The sequence below is a fragment of the Strigops habroptila genome, chromosome 5, assembly GCF_004027225.2.
Source record: "Strigops habroptila isolate Jane chromosome 5, bStrHab1.2.pri, whole genome shotgun sequence".
In the NCBI taxonomy this organism is placed as follows: Eukaryota; Metazoa; Chordata; class Aves; order Psittaciformes; family Psittacidae; genus Strigops; species Strigops habroptila.
The window spans coordinates 36,698,569-36,719,888 of record NC_044281.2 but is presented as its reverse complement, the minus strand read 5'-3'; the positions used below and the strand labels follow the sequence as shown (position 1 = coordinate 36,719,888).

The 21,320-nt window shown below is 36.7% G+C and overlaps 1 protein-coding gene across 1 annotated transcript; it reads left to right on the top strand.

Annotated features, from left to right (window-relative positions):
• Positions 1-31: 31 nt before the first annotated feature.
• Positions 32-21,300, top strand: PBLD (phenazine biosynthesis like protein domain containing). The gene is made up of 9 exons (XM_030487086.1): positions 32-596; positions 3,676-3,775; positions 6,670-6,768; positions 7,292-7,401; positions 7,553-7,582; positions 8,103-8,191; positions 9,311-9,489; positions 11,357-11,419; positions 16,103-21,300. Exons 1-9 carry the CDS (start codon positions 513-515, stop codon positions 16,213-16,215), a joined length of 867 nt encoding a protein of 288 aa, XP_030342946.1. The 5' UTR covers positions 32-512; the 3' UTR covers positions 16,216-21,300.
• The last annotated feature ends 20 nt before the right edge of the window (positions 21,301-21,320 follow it).

Genomic DNA, 21,320 nt, shown 5'->3' with positions numbered 1-21,320 from the left:
CGGGAGTGCGCGCGCTTCCAGCAGATGGTGGCGGTGGTGCGTGCCCGTAATGGCCGCTTAGGGATCGCCTCACAGAGGCGGCGGTTGGCTGACAGTCCCCTCCAGTGTGTCGCGCAAAGTGGCCGGCTCCCCTGGCCCGGATTTGGGAGGGCGGGTGGGTTCACGCAATGGCTGCTTGCAGCGGTGGTGAACCCACGGCAGGCCAGACCTGGGGGAACCCGCTGGGGCGGGCTCTGCGGTGGAAGAGTTCCTGGGAGCGTTCTGGAGCTTGGCAGCAGTCGATACAAAAGGGGAGGTTAAAAGCTTTTCTAAGGAATTGAAAATCGGCGCTGAGCGCTGCGGGTGTGGAAAGACGCTTGTGTCCGTGTATGTACTCGGAAGTGACGAGATGGGGGCAGCTGGCTCCTCCTGCCGTTAGGGGAACATAAGAGTTTTGCTATCATCTGGGGATAAAACAGGTTAGAAAGCACTTTGCAGGAAACCGTGTTAAGACTAAATAGGCGCAAACGACAATGCAAATTCCTGTTTTTACGGTTGATGCATTTACAAACCGGCCGTTTTGTGGAAATCCTGCGGCAGTTTGTCTGCTTGAAAATGTAAGTTAAAACCCACAACTACTTTAGAGGGACTGTAATGGCATTTACCATTCTGTACTTGACCTGAGCGCTCAGCACTACGTTAGGTTTTGCTTGCTTTACTCAGGAGTTCTGCTTGAAAGTGTTCGCTTTTGCTCAAGAATATACAGAAGGTAGCACAGGGGTGCGCTTTTTCTATCAGAACGATTTCATACAAGACATGCTTTGTATTTTTTGTGGGGGTTTAAATTTATTCTTATTAGGGAACATACTGGTTTTATTCTAACTGAATTAAGAATGAAATCTCTGAAAAGAAATGCGGTAAATCAATAGTTTTTTGAACTATTAACTTTTTAGCTAAGAGTGTGAGGTTTGATTTTTGTGATTTTGGTGTGGGGGTTTTGTGGTTCGTTTTGAGTTTTTTACCTTTTTTTTTTATTTTTTAATTTTGTTTTTTGTTTTTATGGAAAGAAAGATAGAGAGTATAGACCTGGCTCTGACAGGTCTATACTGTCAGAGCCGTTAGTGACATATATATATATGTCTATACTGACACACCGTTAGTGTGTCAGGTTCAGCTTTAGTCAAGTTTCCACAGTGATTAGTAGAACTCGCCGACGAAGTTTGTTGACAAGCAGGTATTCTTTATTGCAGCGCTGGGAGACACGGGGGATATCTCTTCCTAGTGTTTCTCGTTTAAGCATCAAACAGACCATGATTATGTTGTTGCTTAACATACATATTCAGTACATTTCCAGTAAACGTCATACATATGCATTAGTTTTGCGAGAATCGTTTTACATAATTCCGCGCCTATTTTCGCATGCGCATAACAAAGTGGTAGTGGTCTTTGGTGGTCGTTTTACTTCTTCCAACAATCTTCATCACTTGGCTGTTCCTTGAACTCTTGTTCTGGAAGTCTTTGAAGCATGCGCAGTAGATAAATGCTTATGCCAGCTTAATTGGTTTGGTAACATTGCTGACAGAAATGAGTGATTTCTCCGCATCCTTCTGCTTATCAGTTAACTTCGCTACAGCACCTCCTGAGCATCTGCTGGTTTCAGATACTGTTTATCTACAGTCCTGATTTGCTTACAGTAAATTTTGTACGAAGGTCATAAGGTTCTAAAACTATGTCAGCTACAACGATTTATCTTATACAAGGATCCTTATTATGTTCTTATGGTTGGGCTTTTTAGGTTTGGAAAGTTTTGTTGTTGTGTCAGCAACCACTTAGTCCGGTTTTGGCTGATTATTATGAAATATTCACCTATGATACTTTCCATTGCTATTGTTACAAAGCCACCAAGCTTAATGTTACTTAGAACTGAATTTTCTTATTTATGAAGGATTATATTTCATTTTGTACTTCCTTGTCTCAACAGTCAGTTTTATTGCTTCGAAGTTGCATGGTAGTTTTGGTGCAATTGACAGTAGATGTCTTCCTCTTCAAAGTGTTCTGAACGAGTTGGTTCTAACTGGTACAGTGTTGACAATTTCTGCCAAATAGGCCTTGTATTATTTGTATAATAACAGTTCACGAAAATTGTAAGTAAGAAAATATATCTAGAGCAGTCAATGGCAGTAGCTTGAACTGATAATATGAATCCTTTCTAGGTGTTTCTAAGCCTATGTACATCTTGTACAATATAGCCTACTTGCCAGATCAGCTAAAGTTATGACTGAGAATATCTCGCTTCAGAGGTATTTTTGGCTACCTGAAATCTAAATACTCCCTCTCAGAATGAACTTACTTTAAAACTATGAGCTTCTAAGTGCATTTTCATATTAATTTTACTTTATTACATTAACATATTGTGGGGGCAACTTACTTGCGTGTTGCCTTTGTACCTGGGGCTAGAGGGTTTAGTGTCATAGTTGAAGCTGATGTTCTAATTCATAATTTTGTTCTAAGCTCCAAGAAAGCAAGGTGCAGCTAATGGCAATACTTCTGTTCCCTTCAGAGTCTCAGCAGATGTTTTACAACAACCGTTGGGAGTAATGCAAGAATGGCAAAACGAGCTCTTTCTTTGTTTCAGAACTGCCACAGGATGGCAGTATTGCAATAAAGTTCTATTATTTTTAATAACCTTTTGGTTGGTCTTTGTTCTGGTTTAGTATCTTTAAAATAACTGACGGTCAGAACTGTTGTCCTGGAATAAAGGAGAGGTGCTTGTTACTGTAAAAGGTTAGAATGTTGTTTCACTGCATAGAATTCACTCTGCAAATACAGGTTTATGATACACATTAGTAGTTGTTTCATATCTGTAATATGAAAAGGATTAACGTTGTTAACGGAAATAAAAATTTGCCCTGTTAACTTTACTTATCTCTCAGAGGTTGAACCTAACCACGTCCACATAGTACTTTGTTTCATTTGTGTTTCCATATTTCTAGACCAGATTCTTAGTCACCACAACTGGGGGGGGAAAAGCAGTGGAGCAAGGGTGAAGTAGAATTTTATACAGTCACTGCAACTCGCGTGTCCTGGTATCAGTGTTCGCTTTTGAACCCTTCCCAGGGTTTAAAGCTGCAGGGAGTTAGAGCAGAATGTAGTGAGCTCCAGCCTTTTTGTTTTTCAGTTTATCTCCCCTCAGCTTCTTCTGACTTCTCGTATTGTTCCCCTTCTCTAAAGAAGAGTATCGAGGGTACAGCCATAAGCACTGATCAGCCATCTTGGTCATTGCCCCAGCGATTACTACATACCTCTTGCTGGCATGGATTGTTCAGAGTTATAAGAATAGAATTGTAGTTAATTTTAGATCGTGTTAATAATGTCTTCTCAGTGTGACTTATAACTTAAAAAAAAAGGTTCATGTTCATGGAAAGACTGAGTTTAGGGTTTTGGTGATTTTATTTTCCATGTATTCCAAGAATTTGTAAACTAATAAGACAGATATTAGAAATGCCTATTTATCACAATGATTGAACGACTTACCCCATTTTATGGGTAAAGTTTGTGGGTTTTTTTTACTCTCAGTATTTTGAACTAAAAATCTGTTTTATTATAATAGAAAATGAAACGACTGTTTATGTGACAGAAGGTTTGATTATGCATTTCTTGGCCTGCTTTTAATTGGATTTATTGTTTCATCATTAGGACTTGGATGAAGATTTGCACCAAAAAATTGCAACAGAAATGAACCTTTCAGAAACTGCTTTCGTCAGAAAACTGCACCCTGGAGATGACTTTACCAAAAGTGAGTGGTTCTGTTTATCCACCACAATCTCTCACAAGGGAATAGGAAACAGTGTGTGTGCATTTATAAGGAATGGTGGTAATTTTTAAGACAGCCAAAGCAAAATCTTGAAGTTGTGATGTATCTTCTTAAGAAGATAATAAGCCTTTTGCATTTCTTTAAAGTATTTGTGCTTTACGTCAAATTCATTTTACAATATACAATCATTTATTATTCATAAATTAGACCATTTGTTTTAGTGTCTTTATACACTTAAATAAGCAAGTTGTATATAGAAAATCTTCTGAAAATTCTATGCAAAGATCCTTCAATTAGTAGCTCCCTTACTATTAATAATCTCCTGAGAGAATTTCTTCAGAAGAATAGAGATGGAACGTGGTTATTCCACATGCACAAGACTGCAAAGTGAGTAGAATCTGGCTTGGCTGTTCCGGAAGTCATCACTGGGGTAACCGTAAGCTATTGTTTGAGTTTGTCACAAAATCTTGTAAGCTATCTGTGGAGCCAGTACTGGAATATACAGGTTTCCAACAAAACTGGGAAATCAGAAGTTGCCCAAAGGAAGCACGTTAGGTTACTCTTTCGATTGTTTTGAGAGGAGAGACTTTGCTGGTGTTCTTTGTGAGGACGTATATATATGATGGGAGAGGAAATGGAGGGACACTAGACAAGATAGACAGAAAATATCAGACAAATACAGAATCCACTCTAAATAGGTTTGTGGATTAGTTTCCTGCTGAATCAGTTTGCTGAATCTGCTCACTTTGCAGTTGTGTGGTAGCAAGAGCCAAGGGGCTGGAAGCCGCTAGCCTGGAGTTTGGTTCCATGTTAAGGTATTTGTGTTGGCATGCCCTCGCTTTGATACAACATAGTAGAAGAGAGGTATGAACAGCTTTGGAGTTACTGGCTGTATGAAAGAGGCCTTAGAACAGTATGCAAAGAAACTGTTCTTTATCATTAGATTGTTCAGAGATTGGATTTTTTACATTCTCTGTTATTAAAGAGGATTTTCTTACAGTTGTAACTATCCTCATTTACTCTTATTGTTAATAAATTAGAATTTGTTTTAGGGTTAGACTAATTGCTTGAATCAAGAAGTGATAACACTTTTCATTTTTCATGTTAACATTTTTTCATGTTAACACCTTGCCAATACATTTAAACACGTTTATTTGTTTTCAAGTTGTTTATATCCAACATCATATGAAATGCGAGTTTCTTTCTCATTAAAGTGCTTTTGGTATTAATGGGTCTAGAATTTGTGACATCAGACCCATGCAACTGCCAAAGAATTGCACAATTTTTTCAAAGAAATTTAACGACTGAGCTACACCTGAGAATGTGTATTGAGGGGTGGTAGAGCAAGAGTAGACCAGACACATCAGAATGTCATTCGTGAGACTATCATCTGTTCTGGAACATTAATTGATGTCTTAAGGACTGCTGGACAAAGAGTGTGTTTTTGCCAGGAGTATGAGTTTGTGATCAGTGCATTTAATTTAATTTTAATTTAAAAAAAATCTACATTATTTTGGGGTTACATTAATTTATGAGAGTACAAAATGTCTTCTCGGTCTGAGCACGACTGTATGTCTCAGCATTCAGGCAAGTGTTCTGGGTCACGTAGCTTGTCTGTCTCCAGTTGGGCATGGCTGACTCCATTTCCTCCTGCTTTCAGCCACAATTTCCACTTGGGGAGTGCATTAACACTACAGGACAGGCTTACAGCTGGGTTCTGTGTCTGCAGTTCTCTGCCACGCTCATTAGTTTCATCCACTAGGTTTTGTTGGGATTCTATTTGTTTTCATTGGAGAGGGGACTGATTTTAATGCACTGATTTTTCACAGGAGTGATGACAAGACTTGTTTGGGTTTTTTTAGATATCATTTGTTTCTTTTGCACCTTTTAGTTGTGTTTGGTAATTATTCATTTGGAATATATTTTCATAAGCATTATCTTAAGTGCTGTGGAGTAAGTCTGCAAAAGCTACAGGAATCCAACTATAGTGCACTTCGGTTCCAGTTTTTTTAAACAACAAATAGAAATATGATTTCTAGTGAAATGAAGAGTTAGTATACATTAGAGGCTTTTACCAGACTTGACTGGTGGTTTAAGCAAAATAATTCATAACTGATCTAGCTCTGATAAAATTTCACTTATAGCAATAAAACTGTCTAACCCCTAAAGGATATATGCAGCAGAGAAAGTTGTCGGAGAGAGAAGTTCCATTTTGGGTAAGAATTAACTAGGTTTTTTATCATAGAGACATAAGAGAACATAGGACACTAGCACTTCAAGAAGCCAGTAAATGCTGTAAATTCCTGGGTTTTACCTGAAACAGGCAATAGATGATGGTGTTTTCTATTCTCTCAAACCAGTTTTTGTTTTTCCAGACTGTTGTCCTGTTGTTTCAGTTAGAACAGCTGGTGGCAGTTACCAATTTTACTTTCTCAGAATGTTTTTTCCCTTTTTGCAGATTATTTTTCACCTTTCTAGGTGATAAGTTGCTGTTAAGTTTGTTGTTTGTGTGCTAACCTATGATATCTCAGCATGTCTCCAGTTTGTAGCTAGCCAGCAGCACTTCAAAGGTGCCAGTTGCACTTCTCAAGAATGCCTCTGGTTCACAGGCTTAGTTCTCAGGCAGACAGACATTTCTGCTCTGCAGCTCCTTTGCTTTTGTAACCAAGTAGTTTTCCTCTCTTAGTAGTAGTCTCTTACTGTTGACCTGACTGAAAAGCAATAGCTATTCTGAAAGTCAGTACAAAATAGGTTCCTAAAAGTGTGTTTAAGACCAAGACTGATTATAACATGCATTTTGATTAACTGAAATGTTGTCATTCTACATAAAGTTTTGAGACTTCTTCGACTTAATAACACTAAATTTTATTTTCAAGGTTCCTGCTTTGGACTCAGATGGTTCACCCCAGCCAAAGAAATTCCTCTCTGTGGTCATGCTACACTTGCAGCAGCTGCTGTGTTGTTTCACACACAAAGTATGCTTACAAGCTATCTATTACTATAACTTTTCAGAAAATTTACTTCTAATTAAAAAAAATCTCTATTTTCTACAACAAAGGCAATTAAATATTCAGAACATTTAGAGAACACATATGGAGTTACCTTAGGTATTGTCATTTGCAACTGCTCTGTAATTACAAGGTTGTAGTCTGATGCCTGCACTCAGATTCTGATGCCCTGCTATTATTCTTGTTTAAAAAAAATACTAAATATGCAAATGTCATCTGGGAATTTGATGAATATGGAATATTGCTGTTTCTGTTAAAAAGAGATTTCCATTCATTCTAGAAACATGCAGAAAAGATTCCTTGCAGTTGCTGTGTTTATTAGCCTCAGCAGTTTATTTATTGAGTTAGTTGGGAATTTTGTCTCAGAGTACAGGTTTACTGTAGTTACTGTATTTTAGCTGCATAACTAACTTTTTCTGACTGAGCTACTCTAAGAACTGTAATAATTTAAATTCAGATTTGATAATGTTGCAATGTTTTTTCTTTCTAGAAAACACAAATTCAATTCTCACATTTGTGACAATGAGTGGGGAATTAAGAGCCAGACAAGTGGAAGATCATATTGTCCTGGACTTACCACTTTATTTAACCTGCCCACAGGTCAGTCAAAATTTTAGTCGTTAAATGCTTTCAAGGAAAGTACGAGTTTATGTTTACATGTGTATGTAAGTATATCTATCTGTAGTTGAATAGATACATACATATATATTTTCTATTTTTTACAGTGTGGTTTTTTTTTTTTCTTTCTCAGGTACTTCAGGAAGTAGAAGAGTTAATAAAGGTAAAAAAAGAATCTATATATGGTTTAGAAGCACGTTTATAATAGTTATATATTAAAAATGGCTGAAAAGTGTCAACACGGCCTTGCGTAATGTTCAGTACTCCTGAACTTGAAACACTGAACTTTGAAGGTCTGAGTCATGCAGCTCAGGAAATGATATTCTCCAAAATGATGCAGTGGAACGTTTGTCTCCCACTACCATTGCCTACAGTGTCAGTATTTCTCTCTGTGGCATTTTCAGCATATTGTATGCATGTGAGGGCAATCTAGTGTCCTTGTCCTCTTCTGGGTCCCTGAATTTCTTTCTGAATTGACATACACAGAGATCTTAGCACCTACCTATATCCACTCATGCACTTGGTGCATTTACTTTTCTTGCTTGCATGTACTTTACGGCTGTATGTGAGACTTCGCATAAGCCCTGTTATGGCAGGGAATGTGTTCTACGAAAATGTTGAGAAGATAATATTTCATATTCAAATGATGATGTTTTCTTGGTCTCCTTTAATTTTTACACCAGGCAGCTGCTGGTGACATGATTGTTCAAGATCTTCGTTACTCTTCTGACACAAAGAATCTCTTAGTCCGCCTCAGTGATGCTTATGAAAGGTGTCGTATGCTTTTCTTTAATTTTTATTTTTTTTTTAAATCAAATGTACAGAAATAGTCTGCTTGTTTAACCTCCATTCCTTACATACTAGGCTGGTTTATCTAGTTTTAAAACAGGTGAAGATTAAAAACTCTTTATTTAAGCTCCTGTGTTAAGTATTTTATCTTCTAATATGAGCTTCTTGAACCTGCGGAGGTGTAGGAAACAGTTTTAACAATGGTGTGTTTTCCTTCCCCATCTATCTGAGTAAAAAAATGATCCAGTAGCGTAGCAGGAAATTAGGAGTCTTGCTTCTCAAATTAAGAGGTAATAGTTGCATAGCTTAGAGGTCTGTTTCGTGAGACAGAAGGCCACGGATTCTTACTCATATTTGACTGTAATCTGCTTACATGTACTTAACAGCATTGTAAGTAGCTTTATAGAGGAGATTCCAGTTCAGATTCCAAAGCATTTGTTAATCTCAGAGATTGACTTAAGTATTTCATTCTTAAGTCAAGTATCATTTGAATATATATTGCCGAAACACAACTTTGTTAATCAGGCCAAATTACTATTATTTTCACTTAAAGTTTGGCCTAACTAATGTTTAAAGATTCTAGATTTAAAGGCTAGCTGGGAGATAGAAATATCAGCAGCTGTGTACTTATTATTGTTACTCTTTCAGACTTTATTTTGTTGTATCTGCAACTTCACTTGACTTGAGACTGTTGTAAAGTGCTTTAGAATCCCATGAAGATCTGAGTGGTGTTATTTGCTTTCTCTGAAAGGAGTTGGAGTGCTTACTGTTTGTATTCTGTGGTGATGAAGTATTTCTTTAAATTGTTAAACATTGAAACAAAAGAGTGCTTTTTTGTAGCTAATATTCCAGCATGCTCCGTTTTCAGAAATAAATAGGAAATGCATGGCTTGAACTGCTTTCTCCACTCAATCAGAGCATATTATATTCAGGGTGGTCTTCTGTCAAATTACATTGGTAGGGCAATGCTAGGAATCTTGTTCTTCTAACATTTTACTGTTGTTGTTTTGGGATTATAGATAAGATGATTTTGTAGCTCCTTTTCAATACTTCATGTAAAATGAAGAATATGGGCTATTAAAATTCTGTACTTATATTCCAGGTCTGTGTTGGAAGAACTGCAAGTGAGCGCACAACACTTTTTGTCAGCTGAAAAGACAGGAAAGGTGAAAGGGCTCATACTTACTCTTAAGGGAAATTCCACTGGAAAACAGAAAGGCCATGATTTTTACTCCAGATATTTTACACCTTGGTATGGAGTTCTAGAGGACCCTGTTACAGGTATGTGTTTGGGTGATAACTGACTTACACTTGTTTCAGTTCAATTGGAAGGTTCTTATTAATCTTTATTAATTTTGTTTTGTACTTTGGAATCTCTCTTATAAACGGCTGTTCTGTATGGATAGCAGGAGTGTGCTCATTATACTGAAAACTTTCAGGATTGGTGCCAACTCTTGCAGAAAAAATCAGCTTCTTACTGTGATCAGGCCAGATATTCCTGTATCTTTTTTCAGGTCTTTTCCCTGAAGTATTCCAATTAGAGAAAAGTGAGAGGCTAGTTTAGTATTGAATGAATATTGCAGTAGAAGTTTGTATCCACTTGTGTTGGTGTCTGTATTTATTTTTGCACTTCAGCTGAGCTGTCCTCATTTCTTGACACTTATTGTGGATATTCTCATGCCTATGAATAGTATGAACTCAGCTAGTTGTGTATTTAGGGGCAGGAAGGCTTGTTCTCTGCCTGTTGCTTTGATACTTTACTCTGTAGGTGTGATGATGCTTGCTACAGAATGATGTTATTTGCTTAGGTACCAGTTAATCACAGGTTAATTATTATTCAGCTGAGAACTTAGTCAAAAATGTTCATTAAATGTTTTGCTAAATAAAGAGAAAACTTTCTTTGTTGGAATAATACTAGTTATTCAACACTCCTAGCAGAAAGAAAAGTTTGCAAAGAAATAGAAGCCATGAATTTCAATTATTTCTTACTCTCAGTCCTGCATTCTTGATAAAGCTGGGGACAGAGTCTCGTAGATGTATCTAACTGCAGAGCTCCTTCCTAAGGATTTATGGGAAGACTAGTACTGATATTTTCCTTGCCCATGGCAGGGGGGTTGGAACTAGATGATCTTAAGGTCCTTTCCAACCCTAACTATTCTATGATTCTATTATATGTAGGAAAAGCTAGAAGTGTCCGGAATCTCTGAGATTCTTCTCGGCTTGCTGTTGCTTGTCTCCCCTCTTTAAGTGTCCTTTCTTTTCTAGAAACCAAACTTTTTTTTGTATTGCTGAAGTATACTTTTAACAGTGTTATGGCTTTGTATGATACTTCTTTTGTAATGATTTCTTAATAATGCTACATGTCCTGGTCTCCTTGAGCCCTCATAGTTACTTTGCAGCAGGGTTTCCAGCAGAGTGTCTTTGCTCCTAGCTGCTAATGTAGACTGCAGCAGCATCTCTAGCTATGAATCTGAGAAGTCATCCTAAGTTTTTAAGCCATCTGCTGGTCAGGAAACAAGAAATTGGTCTTTTAGTTTTCAGAAGCTGTGGTGAGACCTTACATTTTGCCTTGAGTTACATCCTGATACTTACCATCATTCAAGACTGAAAGCAATTGCTGAGGTTTTGTTGTGAAAACTGTTAGGAGAGGAAATACTTCTGTTTTACACAATGACTTCTATCTACCTGTTCTATTTTTAAAAAATATCCAAAAGCTTATTCACATTTTTGATGGAGAGCTGTTCGTGTTTCATTGAATAACATCATGTTTATATGAATCATATTTCGAATTTAATATTTTAAGATTCTGTTATTAGGAAACTTCACTTTTGGTAAACAAATGAGTACTTTGGGTCAAGTATTGTAATTGGTACTATTTGTGCTCTTACCAATTGTGGCTAATCACGAAGCCCTCACCTAGGCAAAATCTCCATTGAAGCCAGAGGATGAGGAAGTAGTACTGCTTTATCATAAATAAATTAAATGATAAAGCCTTAAGTTCTGTCTGCTGTGCAAACTTTCAGGTGTTTTGCCCTAAACACACATGTGGCACTTGATTTGTTTATGATGTTTAGACTTTGAATGTTCTTGCTCTCTAAGGTAGTGATTCCAATTTAATTTTATACTTTATTTGCCAATTTCTTTTAAGGATCTGCCCATGCTGTTTTAAGCAGCTACTGGTCGGAGCAGCTGGGGAAGAAAGAAATGCTTGGTAAGAGAAACTGTTTTCTTGCAAAGCTGCTCATTTTTGTGAAAGCTGCTCGCTAGAAAAGGAAAAACTTACATTATTACTACAATCCAAACTGTAGCAATAACTCCCTATCCATTTTCTCAATATAAGTAGAATATTAGACATAAGGAAAAAGTTCTTCACTATGAGGGTGGTGAGACACAGGAACAGGTTTCCCAGAGAAGTTGTGGGTGCCCCATCTGTGGAAAAGTTCAAGGCCAGGTTGGACACAGCTTTGAGCAACCTGGTCTAGTGGAAGATGTCCCTGACTGTGGCAGGGGGATTGGAACTAAATGATTCTAAGGTCCCTTCCACCCCAAACTATGATTCTATTATGTAATATTTTGTGTGAAGTAATCTTTAAGAAATTGCTTTTTTTCTTACCCACCAACATGACGCATCATGCCTCTGGGAGTTTGAAGTGTCAGTTTCTGGATTGTAATTCTCTGTAGTTAGTTTTTGATCTCAGATTTTGGATTTTAGTTCTTTGGACCTTTCATCATAATTGAAGCTTGGTGGATATCGGATTATGTTGTTTATGTGTGTCCTGGGTTCAGCTATAGCAGTCATTTTTCTCCTTCTTAGTAGCTGGTGCAGTGCTGTGTTTTAAGCTTTAGCCTGAGAACAACACTGATAACACCGATGGTTTTAGTTGTTGCTAAGTAATGTTTACTCTGACCAAGGAATTTTCAGCCTCATGCTCTGCCAGGGAGGAGGGGCACGGGAAGCCTGAAGGAAGCAGAGACAGGACACCTGACCCAAACTAGCCAAAGGGGTATTCTGTACCATGGCACATCATGCCCAGTATATAACCGGGGGGAGTTACCCGGAAGGCCAGATTGCTGCTCGGGTTGGGCTGGGTATTGGTCGGCAGGTGGTGAGCAATTGTATTCTCTCCCCTTGTTATTTCCCTTATCATTATTATTACTGGTGGTAGCAGTAGAAGGTTTGTATTATGCCTTAGCTACCAGAATGTTCTTATCTCAACCCATGGGAGTTACATTCCTTCAGTTCTCCTCCCCATCCCTCCGGGAGCTGGGGGAGAAAAAAGGAGGGGAGTGAGCAAGCGACTGTGTGGTTCTGAGTTTCTGGCTGGGCATAAACCACAACAATGTGTTTTAATGGAATTTTACTTCTTAGGCTTTATGGCTTGCATTTTGGGTATTTGGAACACAGGTATCAGTATTTTCATTAACGTAAAGGAGGGCCTACAGGAAAGCTGGAGAGGAACTTTTTACAAGGGCACGTTGTGATAAGACAAGGGGGAATGTTTTTAAACTAGAAGAGGGTAGATTTAGATTAGATACAAGGAAGAAATCCTTCACTGTGAGGGTGGTGAGACACTGGCACAGGTTGCCCAGAGAAGTTGGGGCTGCCCCATTCCTGGGACTGTTCAAGGCCAGGCTGGATGGTGCTTTGAGCAACCTGGTCTACTGGAAGGTGTCCCTGCCCATGGCAGGGGGGTTGGAACTGGGTGATCTTTAAGGTCCCTTCCAACACAAACCATTTTATAACTTTATGAAATCTGTGATAGTTTCCATAATGCTGGGGGGGGGGGGGAAGTCTCAATATATTTTCTGAAGAGAAGAAACTGTCTTTTGCAATGCATCCTCATGGATATCTGTTTCTCAGAAGTTTTTGACATTTTCAGATGTTAATACAGATTTCGAAACTCTTCCATGCTGTCTTACAGACACTGCTTCTTTAAGTAATTAGACAGGAATTCTGTCTGTATTTTTAAGTCATACTTTCTACCTGTTCTGCATTTTTATGTATTTTGTATGCACTGTGCCGTTTCCTGTTTTAGAGAAACTATCTCAAGCAGCAAGGCAATTGGTACTGTAATCAGTTTCTCTGATGTATTAGTAAAAAAAATGTCCTATCTTCCCATTTTTCCCCTGCCCCCCCATATTTCATGCATTTATGTCCTCAAACAACTTTTGTGGTAGAAATCATACAAAACAGATTTAAAGAGAATAAGACATCTGATCAACATGTGGTCTCTATGTGTGTTTATGAGAAGTAACTTTTCTTTACATGCATGTGACTGAGGAGTATCATGTGGTAGTGGGGTGAATTCTGTTACTAATGAGATTGTTTGGAAAAGACGGCTGCCAATCAAGAAGATTCCATATCACCGAAGATTAATAAATAAGAGCATCTTTTGACTTTTTAGAAACCTCTCTGGTAGCTTCTGTAATATCCGATATGTTTTATTGCAAGATTAAAGGAGTACTTTCTTCCATAAAATGAAAGATCTGTTAGTTCCAAGATAGATCACATATGAAATAATAACAATATCATATAAAAACAAGGAACACTACATCTATTGTCAGATCTTTCTGGGTATTGTGACCTCTAGGAAGAGGTCAGTTGCATCTCCGATGAAGTATCAGACATAATTTCCTGTGTTTTGGTTCTTTTCCTACTTTTATCAGACCAAATTGTCAAACAACATCTACCCACATCAACAGCAAAGAGAATTTTCCAGTCTTTTTACAAGGTGAAATACTTTATGAACTTTCTTGAAACTACGTACCTGTCCTTGAATTTAAGCTGAGTGTTAAATCAAAGTTCAGTATCAATCCTTGCCTTTTTTTCATTTGAAGAGTGCAATATTTAAAAGAAAAATAATCTCTCATATTAGATGTATAGACTTTCATAATTGCTAATGAATGCAATATTTAGCAACTGTCTCTGCATCCAGCCCTTCACATAGTTTTCACATTTCTAAGATAGCATTTATAAAGATGCATAAGGAATTTAATAGGACAAAACAGATTATGGAGGACTTTCCAGGTTATTGTGAAGTAAAAGGACTTTATCCAGGACAATTTTTAGTCAACACAGTCTGTCCTATCTTCTTTTCCTAACTTTTCAATCTCCTCACTTTTTTGTTTTGTTTTGGTTTTTTTTTTGATGTGTGAGGAAGTTGCTTTAGTAAGGTAAAATAAATCTACCTGTATTTAAGTTATTGCTAATTTGAATTCTCATGAAGTGAAGAGTTTTGCAGAGTTGTAATTGCAGCTTTCATCTTTTCCAGGTAATAACCTATAGATTGACCATGTCACATTTATACACAAGTGTAACATTTCTGTTTACCTCCAGACATAGGGTGAAATATCAGTATTTCTGTGTGAGAGAAAAAAAAGGTCAAGTATAATTCTCGTATAAGCTTTTGTGGGTTATTTTTTTTACTTTTTTTTTTTTTTTTTGATGCCATGAAACAGGCAGCACTGGCTCCACATTTAAAGAAAGAAAAAAAACCAACAACCAACCAACCTCTGAAGATTTAAAATAATTGATGTCTTTTATTTAGATCTGCCATCACAAGGGAGAGTTTAGCTGTGTATCCGCACTTGGCAATAATAATTGATGAAATTTAGCATGGTCTGAGTCCTTGTAAGAGTCCAAACTACTCAATTGAAGGCATTAATCCATACATAGATGTTCTGACAAGTTAAAAACAATAACCAGTGGTTCTATAAATGGAAAAGATAGAAAGTATCTATTTCAATCTGTTTCCACCTTTTTTGGAGTGTTTGCTTTGTCTGGGAATCTAATATCCTGTTAAAAGGAAGAGCATTCTTGTCAGCTGTGGCTGAGAAATTGTTTTAAAGCTCACGATATATATACCCTGTTTGTTAAACGGTGAGATCCTGTGCTCTGTTGGGATCTGAATACAATCAGTACCCAATTTACAAATCGGGAGTTTGGGGGGGAAAAACCTGCCCGTTAGCTTTGAACGACTTTTGTAGTTGTTAAAAGTTCATTGAGTAAGGAGACTGCAAACATTCCTGCCTCTTCATCTGTTTACAGCCTTTTACAAAAACAACACTATGTGAAGCTCAAACCTTTGCTTAATGCCATCTGATCAAGATGATTTTCTGCTCAAGTAGTTGTTCAACTAGAATTGGATTACTGAAACAAGTCTATAGACTCAACCTACTAAGTGAGCATTATCGTCCGATCTGTATATGACTTAACAGTTCAGGCAAAAGTTTAGTTCTGTAATTATTTACAAGTGGAAGGCTTTTTCTACTTAAACTTTATCCAGCTGCATTAAATTATATATTCAGGATTATATAAATCAGTAGCTCTTCTTGTCTGTGTAAGAATTTGGTCTTAGTTTGTGACAACTGAAGCAGCATCTATGTTTCTTTGTAGACTTTCCACTGCCTACTTGACCTTTATTTACCTATTAGCCAAATAGGTAAATAATTAGCATCCTTTGAACCTACTATATACTTCAGATGTTCAGCACTAGTAAGGTGATTCTTCATTCTTATGCAGATAATAGTCAGTGTTCTTCCTTCTTACCTACAAAAACTGTCTAGCCTATGAATGGGAGAATTCTCAAAATCTTTATAGTAGGTCTAAAGGCTTCTTTAGATATACAAAGCAAACTTTCTTTGGCTGCATCAGATCAAAGCATCCTTTGCTACTTGTATTGACTAGCATTTTTGTCAGACTTAATAGACAAGTTCTAGCCTGAGATAGACTCTCAGCTAATCTTCATCCATAAAGACAATCCATCCAGGGTGTCCTAGAACAATGCTTGCCCTCGTGCTGCTTTGTTTCTGGAGACAGAGGCCTCATTTCCATTTTTAAATAATTTGTGATAGATACTAGTTTTTTTAACCATGGATTCTTGTTTCCATTTAGCTTTTCAATGTTCCCACCGTGGAGGAGAGTTGAAGATTTCACTGCGTGATGATGGAAGAGTCGACATTGCGGGCCGAGTTACTTTTGTATTAAAAGGAAACCTGACTTTCTGAAAAAAAAAAAAAAGAAAAAAAAAAAAAAGAAAAAAAACCAAAACTAATCTCCCACACCTTCACATTATTCATATTATGCTGATTATATCTTAGTTCTAAGCAGTGAATTACCACTGTCCTCAAGTCTTTGATTACTTATTGTTCATTTTTAAAAATTGTTTGAAAATATTCCTAATCTTCAAGATCCTTAGTATTGTTTTCTTCACTTTCATCTTGCCACTTCATATGCACACTGACCTCAGAAAATGTCCACTGACAACTGTCTTGGTTTTCTGCTTTTAAATGATTCTGTTCTTTGTTTCAAGATTCCATGTTAGAAGCCATTCCTGCTTCCTGGCTTGAATTGTAAACTTCTCTGATAAAATAATCAGTCTTCTTTCATTCATTTTTCCATTTCATTTTCCATGAAATCTAACTACAGTCCTTAAAAAAAAAAAAAAAAAAAAAAATCTTTTCTCTGCCATATATTGAAATGATGCTCATATGTTTATTAATTTACTTGAATTAAAATATGAAAAAATATAAATGGTTTAGAAATGTGCTTTTATGAACAGTAGTTTTCAAAGATGAATGGTATTGCAATGGCTCGTAGTACTGCTGCTTAGTCTATTTTTAATTACTATTTTAGCTGAAAGAGTTAAGAGATTGACATAGTGATCCACATGAAACTGGTTAAAAATTGCAAGAAAAGTTTATTGGTCACAGCAATGTAATCTGTGTTTCAAAGACTGCAGATTTGCTCCTAAATTAAAAGCTGCTTCTGTAATTTTCTTCATGAAGTTTACTGCTTCAGATTTTATCACCTTTTCCTTTAGTGTTCTGGTTTTTCTCTGGATTTATTAGGGATATTGAACTGTTTCAGTTACTCTAACTAAAACTCTGTTTTCCTTTTCAAATCACTTTTGTCCTAAGCTTTGCTTTAGTTCTTTTTCTTCGCAGTATTTCAGCATGAAGTGTTTTCAACTCAAAGGCATTTTCATACTGTGGGAACAGCTGGATGTCTGCAAATGATGAGGATCTTAGTTGTGCCAACTTCCCCAATTTCCAGTTATTTTGAATTTTATCATATCTTGTTACTTACATCTTACTTAAGCCCAAGTATCTGGAGGCAACTAACAGTGAGAAAATCCTATGGTTCTTTTGAAGTAGAAGTTTCTAGCTCCTACTGCTACACAGAATGTATAAAAAACGTGATTTAACTGCACTACAAAGCTCAAGAGCTGGATGGTAAGCAAAAGGAATTTTGGAATGGAAATGCGTGTTCTTTCCTATTGAATATTGCTGAAGTTCATGGACCTGAAATGGGCTTGTAAACATGGAGTTATTATCAAATGCAAGACATGACTATGGCGGCAGCTTAACAGCAGCGTTGCAATGTCATATTTAGCAGCCACCTTGACCTTGCCTTCTTAAAAAGCAAATTGGTCACTGTCTGGCTAGTGACCTGGATCTTCTCGAGGAGCAATACTGCAGGCTTGTTTTGCTGCATTTTCTGCTTCCTGCTGGTTGATGCAAAGAGTGAATCTAAGAGGCTTTGGGGAAAAAAATGAAAAACAAAGCTTCTTTAAGAATATAAATGAACTAAAGAAGTGATTATTATTCACCTATCCACGTTTAACAAATAGACAGTACAATTATTTTTTTCTTTTAACTCTAGAGAAATAGTAATGAACAAAGCCCAGTAAATTTTAAATATACTTGCTATCTAAATATCCTGACCCAACCAATATCTCTGCTGCTTAATGCATTTTTTTTTATAGTTTACTGCTACTTTGTCTCTGTTTCTCTTCAGGATAGAAAAATCACCAGAGCTCAGGTGGGAGACTATGCAGTAATGTGTTTGTAATCAACAGATTAGTTAATCAGCCATGATTTATTAATGATGAATTAATTATACCTGATTGTGCAGTTCTGCCGCCTAAATGGAGCTTTAAAGGAGTTATTTTATTAATCATCGTTGTGCTAATTGCAGACATTTACAGAAGGATTGCTAATTAAACATGCAACCATATGCAAAACAAGCAAGGCTGCTGAGAGTGGCAAGAAAAAGAGCACTCATTTTCTGAGTAACAACTTTACTCTGATGAAATATTGTGGAGTTGACCTGGTGATTGTAATTACCTAGACATACTTTAATACACTGCAAATTTTCAGTCAACAGTAAAGGAAATTAATTGTGACAAATTCTGTTCATCTTTCATAGTGCAAAAAATAGGTTGTGCAAACTTCAAATAAAATTATTTGGAATTATTTGGCCTTGTTTTATATTTTCATGTGAAGGATTTACCTGGTGTTTTTATTAGCTGTATATTGTTAATCTAACTTAACTATCTTAGCATTCAGGATCTTGCTCAAATTTAAGTTACCTTAGCACCAAATGAAATGTCTAATTACACTTGAAATGAGAATTCAGACTCAAAATCGCACGAGTTGCATCAAGAAAAAGACGAGCACAGGAATGTTTAAGTTAATTTCCAAAACCCAAAATCTGCACAGAAAATGCAGAAAGGAAACAGTACTTAAAGGTAGATTTCTGTAAAGAGGTTACTATAATTTAAATAAATATTAGTATCATGTGATCTTCAATAGCACAATTTTAAGTCCTTATAATGCTAAATACAGTCTTTGAGTTCTGCAGGCTTCATCATAATGGACTTTTCATGGACTCTCTTTAAAGGAGGTTGCTAGACCTTCCTCATTAATTAAATAAAACTTTGTTTAAGAGGGAATTTTCTGGAACTGCCTGTATAATATTACAGTTAGTAACATAAAAGTTTGGAATTTAATGTTTCTCTGAGAAAACAGTTAACTTGCATTGTTTTGATTAAATTAAAATGTCAAATCACGAGTTAAATTTAAGTGAAGATACTAAGTGGAAGGTTCAGAAATGCAATGTCTCTTTGGTTAGTGTTTCTGGTGCAGAAGATTTGCAGAACTCCTTGTGCTGCTCTCTTAATAAAGAGCAAATTATGTGAAGGGAAAATACAATTCCAAAAATTCGTGTGTGCTTGAGAATTATTTATCATGTGTCCGGTCACCATCAGGTCATTAAGTTACAGGTCACTGTTAGTTTTGAGTAAATCTGGCTAGATCCAACAGCCAAAACATGAATATTTAAATGCATGTTTGCTCATTTTACTTCGTCAGTATGTGTCTTTGCAGAGCCATAGCTCATGTAGGGGTCAGGAAGAAAGCACATAACCCTGAGGAAGTAAGCAAAATAAGAAAATAAAAACAAAAATTGAGCAACATGAACCATATAAGCTTGTTGCTATGGAATGAATGTACAGCTTAAAGGGATGAAAATAAATTGGGAAGCCGTGTTTTTAATTTAATAAGCCACTTAACAGATCTGCTTAAAGTATTAATGAAAATACTTTGCATTTCTTTTGTGTTATCTAGATGAGAGTAGGCAGCAGGATGGTATCAAGGTTGGAAAATTTTGCAAAAGGTGGAAATAAAAGATTTCATGACAGCAAGAGGACATAGAAAGGAGCCATGTGGTCCATAAGGGATAGGAAGGGAAATTAGCAACAGATGAGGCAGTTATTTCTGGGAAAGGGAAGATTTCTTTGTCTCAATATTCACCAGAGTGACAGGGAAACATGCCAGAAACAGAGGGAGCCTTCCCAGAAGTAAAAAAAAGAAAACTAAATGAGAATTAAGGGTGATGCCAGATCAGGCAAAAATTAAATTAGTTCAATTAAAAACCAAAAAAATCTGCCAATTAAGCAGTTTGATTCTGACTTCTGTTCCACCGCCCCCCCCCTCCCCCCCAGGGAGTAGATTTGTCTTTAAAGTAATTACCAGACTTCAACAAAAAGACAGAACAAAGGAGAACCAAAGGATTTTTCTCAATTGCTGAGTCACTGTCCTTCTTTTAGTTCCTAAAATTTACTGCAAAATATAATTAAAATTTTTCAAAAGAATGAGAAAGTGGAATAACAAAACCCAATATGTTACCAGAAAGTAGAAAAGTGTGATTTATTTATTTATTTTTACTAGAGGTCAGTTTTAGTCTAAGACCTTTAGTTTAGACTGGTGATTTCTTTAGTGAGAGGTTCACTTTGACTTGTGGTTTTGCCTCACTGATTGGCAAAGGAGAACAGTCCCCGTTTTTTAATGTCATGAATCACGTAAGCCTAAGTTTTATCCACTTTCCAGTGTTCTTTGCCTTTTTTGGTGATACACCCAAACCAAGAAACCACTTTCCCGTATGTAATTTTTGTCCTGTTAAGAATTACAGGATAGATAAAATACATTAAGCAAACCCAACAAAATTCTCAGGAACATTTCTAGAATTGTAAAGAGGAAGGAGTTTGATGGAGATGAAGTATGTTTGTGAGGAGCAGGAAGAAGAGAAGGAGGTGCAGTGCCTGTGTAGAGACTGAAATATGTCACCACAGTTAAAATACTTAAGGGAATGCCCTCAGGTTTTGCCACTAGTTGGAGTTAATGATGCAAAGACAGTTTGTCTGATCTGGGAGTCAGGTTGAGAGATGTTAGGCTAGAGAAGATATTATGTGGATTATTGTAGAGCTGGAGCACATGTATGGAGTGCAGGAATGAAGTGCAGGAAAGCCAGGAACCTGAGTTTGAATTCAGGTGTAGTCTCTAGTGACCTTTTGCTATGCTTTGAATCCAAACCAAAGGGGACCTACCAGAGTCGCCATCCCACCAAGCTCAGTTCAGGTGGGAAATTCCAGCTGGAATTCTTGAAATTTTGTTTCAGAAAGCATCCTTTCTCTATAAATATTTATGGCTATAAACAGAAATTAATTATCTTAACGACTATGATAATTTTAGTCACCTGTATTCAGAAAGAAATGGCTCCTTTCAGAAGAAAATAACTTTTTAAAACAGTCTTCTGGTCTTTAGTATGTTTATGCATAGCAACTTTCTGAAGATGTGTCTAATTAACTTACATGTTTAACATCACAGCTTCTGTTCTTCCTAATGTTAGGAGCATGGTTACTACAACTTTCAGAAACCTTTCAGCAGTTAATAGTTAATAGCAACAATAAACAAAGTACCCTCTTAATAGCAAACTACAGGCACTTTCTCAATAAAGTTACAATTTCAGCAGAAAAAAAATGTAGATTAAA

Bases quoted from the DNA above. Each gene is read 5' to 3' on its own strand.
- PBLD (XM_030487086.1), top strand. From the start codon at position 513: ATGCAAATTCCTGTTTTTACGGTTGATGCATTTACAAACCGGCCGTTT. The intron at 7,402-7,552 runs GTCAGTCAAAAT...TTTCTTTCTCAG, and splicing joins TTTATTTAACCTGCCCACAG to GTACTTCAGGAAGTAGAAGA. The intron at 11,420-16,102 runs GTAAGAGAAACT...GTTTCCATTTAG, and splicing joins GGGGAAGAAAGAAATGCTTG to CTTTTCAATGTTCCCACCGT.